General features: G+C 41.9%; 1 protein-coding gene across 6 annotated transcripts; it reads left to right on the top strand.

Moving 5' to 3' along the window:
• The first annotated feature begins 4,317 nt into the window (after positions 1 to 4,317).
• On the top strand, positions 4,318 to 7,781 carry LOC135534633 (uncharacterized). Of its 6 annotated transcripts, none has more exons than XM_064961580.1 (4): positions 4,318 to 4,624; positions 5,549 to 5,637; positions 6,210 to 6,418; positions 6,711 to 7,781. In XM_064961580.1, exons 1-4 carry the CDS (start codon positions 4,599 to 4,601, stop codon positions 7,395 to 7,397), a joined length of 1,011 nt encoding a protein of 336 aa, XP_064817652.1. In that variant the 5' UTR covers positions 4,318 to 4,598; the 3' UTR covers positions 7,398 to 7,781. The 6 variants fall into 6 exon arrangements, with proteins under 6 accessions (XP_064817652.1, XP_064817641.1, XP_064817660.1 ...); XM_064961569.1 differs by having other exon boundaries at positions 5,468 to 5,637; XM_064961588.1 differs by having other exon boundaries at positions 4,318 to 4,629.
• Positions 7,782 to 8,152: the final 371 nt, after the last annotated feature.

The raw sequence follows: 8,152 nt of genomic DNA, 5'->3' as shown, positions 1-8,152 counted from the left end.
AAAATGTGTCTTCTGCATTTAACCCAACCCGTCTGAATCAGAGAGGTGCGGGGGGGAGGGGGCCTTAATCGACGTCCATGTCATCGCGCCTGGGGAGCAGTTGTTGTTGGGAGTTAACTGCCTTGCTCAAGGGCAGAACGGCAGATTTAACTACCTTGCTGGCTCTGGGTTTTGAACCAGCGACCTTTCAGTTACTGGCCCAATGCTCGTAACCGCTAGATGGAGGGAGAGAACAAGTGACAGGCATGTCAAGCCAAGGCAAATGCCATGCAGGGAATTAATGCCTGTTTGAAATGGGACTTGAAATGGCTCCAGACCTGGGTTCAAATACCATTTGAAATAATTTCAAATACTTGATCTGTGCTTGATTGAGGTTGCCTGTTAAAATGGAACCAATAGAGAAGTCCCAAAAGTGCAAAACTGGCCCACCTGTGACCTGGCACTCCAGGCAGACTAAAGCAAATACTCTATTTGAACGTTTTCAAATAGTATTTGAACCCAGGTCTGAATAGCTCATTAGGAGATCATGGGTGTGAGTGCTGGGATCGACAAAGTGTTTTAAGGCAGGCTGACTGAAGATGAGCCTTGACTTGTAGTGTTCATTCCACATGAATCTACTGTTATTTGGATTGCATCCCAAATGGCACCCTATTTCCCATGGGACCTGGTCAAAAGGAGTGTACTACATAGGGAATAGGGTGCCATTTTGGAATGCAACCGAGCAACCACTTTGGGCTTCATTCATTAATGGCTTGGGTTGTTTTGTCAGTATGCTTTTGGTGTTTTGAGCCATTCACAATAACAGGGATTCTCACTGGCGTGTGTGTGTTTCATGATTCACTGGCCCTAAACTAAGGTTTGATCAGGCCGCAGCCACATAGCAGTTACTGGTGGTATGTAGTGTTAATTATAACTCTTGGCTAGAGCCCAGGTAGAGGCCTCATTGGTTAACAAAGGCAAAGAAGGTCTGAGTAAGGAATAGTATAGATGTATCTGTCGTCCACTGAGTAGATTCAAAGAGGGACTACAGTACCATGAAACTGAGACTGCATCCCAATGGCACCTATAGGGTTCTGGTCAGAAGTAGCGCACTGTATAGGGAATAGTGCTAATTGGGACGTGACCTCGAGCAGTCCATTGCTACTTCCCACAGACTTGTCAAAATTTTATTTTAGGCACTTGCCTTTCAAAGAACAAAATACTATACCTAACAAAAATTATGGGGAAGCAACTTTGATTCAACCAGCATGTGCCCAGTGGGGATCATCTCTTTCTACCTCTCTCTCCTCTTCCCTTCTTTCTCTTTCCAACCCCCTCTCTTCTGGCTCTCTCTCACTCACTACTGTATGTTGGAGTCTAAAACCAGATGACTGGTAGGTCTATTTTCAAGTAGGTCTATTTTAGGCTAACTTTAATCTGAAGCAGGACTTAACCCAGCAACTCTTCAACGCAGTCAGTCACAGGACAAGTGCACTGGTCTGCGTCATAAAGATGGTTGAGTAAACGGAGTTGACTGAGGGGTAACAGAGAAGTGGTAGTGACAGCGTTAGCAATGGCCCTACTTCCCTGAGAGTATATATAGTTCCCTAATCCCCAGCCATCAGCCTGGTAATGAGCTCAGATAATGTCACTGTGACCAGATAATTACACTGTGTGTGTGTGTGTGTGTGTGAGAGAGAGCGAGAGCGAGAGATCAGGTAATTAGCCTGAAGGCTCGGGATCAGAGTGAGTCATCTAGGGACATGTCAGTCAGTATATAGACATGTGAGAGAGGAAGAAAGGGGTAGAGCTGAAATAATTAGTTAAATCAAATACAGGTTCAACTGAATGACAACAAAGACAGAATACAATATGTAATTTTATTGAATAGTTTGGGGTAGCCTCATCTCCGTGGAATTCTCCTCAGAGCCAGATGCTGGTGACAAATTGCCCTATGCTGGAATATCGGGGACACGATGACAGGCCTTCAGTTGGTGGTGGGGAGGTGGAAGGTCGTTGAAAGGCGGTTGCTGCAAAACTGCAAGTGGGAGACAAAGTTTGAGTTGACAAAAATACTCCCCTAGATTCGTGCTCATTGGTTGAAAGAAAGGAAAGTGATTACTGCACGAGTGAGCCCATAGGTTAATCAGCAAGCAGGGTGGGATTGCCTTAGTGTGCCTTGCTCATAGGCTGAAGTGAATAGGTGAATGACATTCTGCATTCTTGCTAATAGTAAAGGAGGAGGAGAGACGTGACACTATGCTGATGAGGTAACATTATAGACACTACCATACCTGCTATGCTGATGAGGTAACATTATAGACACTACCATACCTACTATGCTGATGAGGTAACATTATAGACACTACCATACCTGCTATGCTGATGAGGTAACATTATAGACACTACCATACCTACTATGCTGATGAGGTAACATTATAGACACTACCATACCTGCTATGCTGATGAGGTAACATTATAGACACTACCATACCTACTATGCTGATGAGGTAACATTATAGACACTACCATACCTGCTATGCTGATGAGGTAACATTATAGACACTACCATACCTGCTATGCTGATGAGGTAACATTATAGACACTACCATACCTGCTATGCTGATGAGGTAACATTATAGACACTACCATACCTACTATGCTGATGAGGTAACATTATAGACACTACCATACCTACTATGCTGATGAGGTAACATTATAGACACTACCATACCTACTATGCTGATGAGGTAACATTATAGACACTACCATACCTGCTATGCTGATGAGGTAACATTATAGACACTACCATACCTACTATGCTGATGAGGTAACATTATAGACACTACCATACCTACTATGCTGATGAGGTAACATTATAGACACTACCATACCTGCTATGCTGATGAGGTAACATTATAGACACTACCATACCTGCTATGCTGATGAGGTAACATTATAGACACTACCATACCTGCTATGCTGATGAGGTAACATTATAGACACTACCATACCTGCTATGCTGATGAGGTAACATTATAGACACTACCATACCTGCTATGCTGATGAGGTAACATTATAGACACTACCATACCTGCTATGCTGATGAGGTAACATTATAGACACTACCATACCTGCTATGCTGATGAGGTAACATTATAGACACTACCATACCTGCTATACTGATGAGGTAACATTATAGGCACTACCATACCTGCTATGCTGATGAGGTAACATTATAGACACTACCATACCTGCTATGCTGATGAGGTAACATTATAGACACTACCATACCTACTATGCTGATGAGGTAACATTATAGACACTACCATACCTACTATGAGGATGAGGTAACATTATAGACACTACCATACCTACTATGCTGATGAGGTAACATTATAGACACTACCATACCTACTATGCTGATGAGGTAACATTATAGACACTACCATACCTGCTATGCTGATGAGGTAACATTATAGGCACTACCATACCTACTATGTTAATGGAGTGAAATGATACGCTCTACCATAGATACCTGTTATTCTTGTGAGGTAACATTATAATCATTACCAAATGCCTGCTATGCTAATGAGGCAACATTTTAAACACTAGCTTATAAATACCGGTTGTCTTTATGAGGTAACGTTGTAGACACTACCATATGAATAAAAGCGATGTGAATTATATGCGTTTATGAATAAAAAGTAACCCTAGACTAGCGTCTCCAGACTCTGTGTGTGTGTGTGTGTGTGTGTGTGTGTGTGTGTGTGTGTGTGTGTGTGTGTGTGTGTGTGTGTGTGTGTGTGTGTGTGTGTGTGTGTGTGTGTGTGTAAGCGAGAGGTGTGTAATATGGAACCTATGAGTCACTGTGAAAGAACCAGTGGTATGGTGCCATTCTACACTTCTAGAGAATTGGGGAGGAAGGACTTGAGGTACTGTAATAATATTTTCAAACCTCGACTCAATCAGCAATAAAGATAAACAAAGTAAACTTGTCACGGATAATTTGAACATTTTGGGTAATATGATGAATATAAACACAGCATCAAAGACAAACAATTGCATTGCCAACTATGTGTGTCTTCCTAGTGTACTCCTCTTTTGTAAACTTTAAAAGTTTTTCTCTCCGTCCATTGTCTGATTTGTGTTGTGCTTTTTAAATTATGTTAGCAAACATATAGAAATGCACACGTGATCAAAGTAGGCCTCCAAGTCTTTATTTCATAAATGTACACGACCTTCCCTCCTTTTACCTCTAATGCTAGAGTGCCACCTGGCGTCCTTACTGAAAACTACACTTCCCCATTTTTATGAAAACATAATCGCCGTAGACTGTCATGTGACAAGGCAAACACTGGGCTTGTTCCGACATTGCAGCCGATTGACTGATCTGCAAATCACTTTGCATCATAAATAACGATATTATTATTTGTAGATCAGTCAGTCAGCATTTACTTCACGGTTTTGATGCTCCCGAACACGGCTTTTACGAGAAACAGAAAGTTGACCGAACTAAGGTTGTTGTTACGGTAGAAACGACGCTGTTACCCAGCGCTCACCTCCATCATTCTGAACTCTTTTGACTGAACACCGTTTTGAACCCACGTTCTTGCTGCATGCTGCTTGCACGGTTTCTACGAAGGTACCGTAAGTAGGTTGACAAACATTTTTGAGATCCATTACTGGGAGTTACAGGCTAGGTACTGTTTGTAGCACAGATAATTCTCGACCAACCTTTACTTGAATGTCCAGTTTCAGGTGGTGGGTTTGAATGTAGAAAATGCTCAGTTATCAAAATAAATACATGTTTTGCTCCATTAAGTAATTCAACAATGTGTATGGCGCCATCTTGTCTATTTAAAATATCTAATTGATTGAGACAGGTCCACCCTAAAGTGCAGGATGTCATGATGACACTCTTTTTAATTTTAATTATATTTTTTTATTAACAACAAATCAATACATAAAGCACATGAGGGAACACAAGCATACATAGATTACAAACAATGGACACTCGAGCTAGGGGCGGGGCTAGGGGGTACAATATCACATTACAGTTAAATGTATTTTTTTGTAGGGTATGAAAATGTGGTTTTCTGTTTGTAAATTTACATTTGTGTATAAAAAATTTGGCCAAAAGAATAATGAAATTAATTACATCAATGTTTCAGCTTATTTCTATTGTATGTAAAGAATCCAAACAGTACATCTCTCCACAATAGTGTAAAATCTTCATAAATGTGTTCAATTATAAACCTACTGATGTCTTGCCACAGTTTTCTTACATGAATACAATGCCAAAAAAGATGCAACAGTGTTTCTGGGTGGTCATTACAAAAGGAACAATTTGAGTTGATGTTTTCCTTAAACTTCTTCATATAGTGGTTAGCAGGATAATATTTATGAATAATTTTAAAGGAAACTTCCTTCATGTTGTTAACAAGTAGGTATGTGTGTATCTCTTCTTACTGTCCTTGTATTACAGACTTCCCATCTTTCTGTCTCTCTATTTCCCTCTTTCTCCTCCCGCTCTTCCTCCCCTCTGTCTTTTCCCTTCCTCCTCCAGGATGTCATCATCTCTTCCCCGACCTCGTCATGTGATCTGGGAGACAGAGGAGCTGGTGGCCTACCTCCACCCCCAGCCCTGGACCCCAGGTAGATTCATCTTATTTACCACAATACCTAACTCTGGTCCAGGGCCCGGTTTCCCAAAAGCATCTTAAGGCTAAGTTAATCGTTAGAACTTTCGTAGAAGCATCGTTAAATATCCAAGCTGTTTCCCTAAACCATCACTATGCTTCAGTTGATAGGAATCTGAATGCAGTACCTGCGCTTTGAAAGGTTGATGGAATTATACTTTCCTGTGGGTATATTGTCTCATATACTGATCAAAAGGACCAACCACACAGACAACAAGTAAAGTACATTCAAATATAATTGTAATTTTATTCAACATTCTGTCTTGTTGAAGTTGTTAGAGGAAACTGTCCTGACTCAAACGCTCATTTCTGCCCAACGTAGAATTCAATGTAATTCATCGTCAGGATCCCAGCCAAGTAACACACCTCACGTCAATCCATTGCTTTTACATTTTATAATAGTCAGTTGCTACGCAACCACTGAACATGTACAGTGAACTGTGCAATCCTTCGATAGTATACTATCATCTTCTATAGTGCACTGAATAGGGACAATCTTTATCTTCATATATGGAATATCATTCACAGGCACTACCATCCTGGAGCCGAAGACCCCCAGGGGCCCAGATGAGGAACCAAGCCCAGCTCAGGGCAGTCTCTTCAGGCTGGGTGAGGGAGCCTACCTGAGGTTGCTGCTGGGGGCCAGGGAGGTGGGGGCCCTGCTGTGTGAGAGGCTGAGGGTGAAGAGATGTGCCCTGGTCTGCAGGCCCCACCCAGACAGTAACAGTCCACCCCAGGTCTGTTGTGTTTGTACTCTATTTTTTTCTACTACTCTATTCTACTTTACTCTTTTCTATTTTATTCTGCTCTCTTCTACATCACTATAATTCTATTCTGCTATTTTCTATTTTACTCCATTCTATTTCATTCTATTCTATTGTGTCTCATATAGTTTTGAATAAAAACTGACAATATATTTTATGTTGATGAACAAAAACATTACATTTGTGTTTAGATTGCACCATAATTCTGTCCTCCTTTTTAGTATGAACAGGTAGCCTAGTAATAGTCCCTGTTATTGACTCACAGATCCGGGTGCTGCCGCTACATGGCCTTGACAGCGAGTGGCGCCCCCACCTGGCGGGAGATGAGCACTACACCCACCATGACCCCGGCTACGTCACCTCTAAAAGCGGCCCTCGCTGGACTGACACGTCCCTCCAGGAGATCCAGGCTGAGATCCGGGCCCAGCTCCCTTCCCCCAATGCCCTACCAAACCTCACCTTCCTGGGGGAAGACCCATCGCACCCCGGCCTCTTCTCCCGGATAGTCCGTGGAGAGGAGCAGCAGTGGAGGGTGTGGGAGGATGAGGGACACGTGGCATTCCTCACCCCCTTCCCCAATGCCCCCGGCCTCACCGTACTAGTCCCCCGTCGACCTCTGACCTCGGATATATTTAGACTTGAAGAGGCAGATTATACGAGTTTGGTACTGGCAACCCAGAAGGTGGCCAGGGTTTTGGAAGAGGGTCTCGGAGCGTGGGGGGTGGGGTTGATATTCGAGGGGTTTGAGATTGACTACGCTCATGCTAAATTGATACCTCTGCTCTCTCCGCCCTCCTCTCACCAGGTTGATGGGGTTTCCACCACCACCACTGGCTCTCCACCTCCTCAGGCCCAGTTTAGTGCCACCTATCCTGGGTTTGTGACCTCAGAGGATGGCCCTGAGGCAAGCCTGGAGTGTTTGAAGGAGTTACAGGTCAAAATCACACAGTAATGATAATGTAATGTATTGACATGTTATGAAATATGCATGTAATTGCATATTATGAAGGATCTGAAACTGGGTGATTTATAGTATTGATGTATTGCACTTGACTACATACATTCCAATTGCATTATTGGTTGACTTGGTAATGTGATAGCTTTTTTTCAATACGAAGCCTGTTGATTCATGTACATACTGATTTGGTATATCAAGTTCTATAGATGTGACTGTTTCTGTCATTTTATTATGAACTTGAAATAGGACAACAATCAAGAGCTTTATTTGATAAACATGGTACTGTAAGGGTTTTAGATATATCCTTTGAGAAGTACTTAACAGTAGCATGGAAAAATACATGATTGTTTGATCAAAATAAACATGTGATTTCTGTTACGTTTTGTAAAGTTTATTTTCAGATGATATTTCTAAGAGCACAACAGGCTGAGAAAGAGGAAACGGAAGGAAATGAACCGCCGTCTTTCATTGTCAAATGTTACAATACATATGTCATTACTCATTATCCCTCTAATTGTAATAAATTAGTACAAACAACCATGAAACCAAGCACCTTCATATAGGGCTAGTTCACTCAAATTACAAAATGAAGTATTGGATTCCTTCAAAGGTTTACATTTGAAGCAGGGGCCAGATAGACATACCTTGTACAGACAGTTTTTTTCTTTCTTACCCGGTAAGCAATGTAATTTAGTGAACTATCCATTTAATCATCATATTCCATATGCTTCAGTCATCATTGAATCATC

Source organism: Oncorhynchus masou, chromosome 5, assembly GCF_036934945.1.
Source record: "Oncorhynchus masou masou isolate Uvic2021 chromosome 5, UVic_Omas_1.1, whole genome shotgun sequence".
Classification (NCBI taxonomy): Eukaryota; Metazoa; Chordata; class Actinopteri; order Salmoniformes; family Salmonidae; genus Oncorhynchus; species Oncorhynchus masou.
Note: the sequence above shows the minus strand (reverse complement) of the source record. Positions and strands in the feature narration are given on the sequence as shown.

What these genes read in the sequence shown, in the direction of transcription:
- LOC135534633 (XM_064961567.1), top strand. Translation starts at nt 4,599, where the DNA reads ATGCTGCTTGCACGGTTTCTACGAAGGTACCGTAA. An exon ending in CCCCCAGCCCTGGACCCCAG is followed by an intron (nt 5,638 to 6,209) that starts GTAGATTCATCT and finishes TATCATTCACAG; the next exon opens with GCACTACCATCCTGGAGCCG. An exon ending in ACAGTAACAGTCCACCCCAG is followed by an intron (nt 6,419 to 6,710) that starts GTCTGTTGTGTT and finishes ATTGACTCACAG; the next exon opens with ATCCGGGTGCTGCCGCTACA.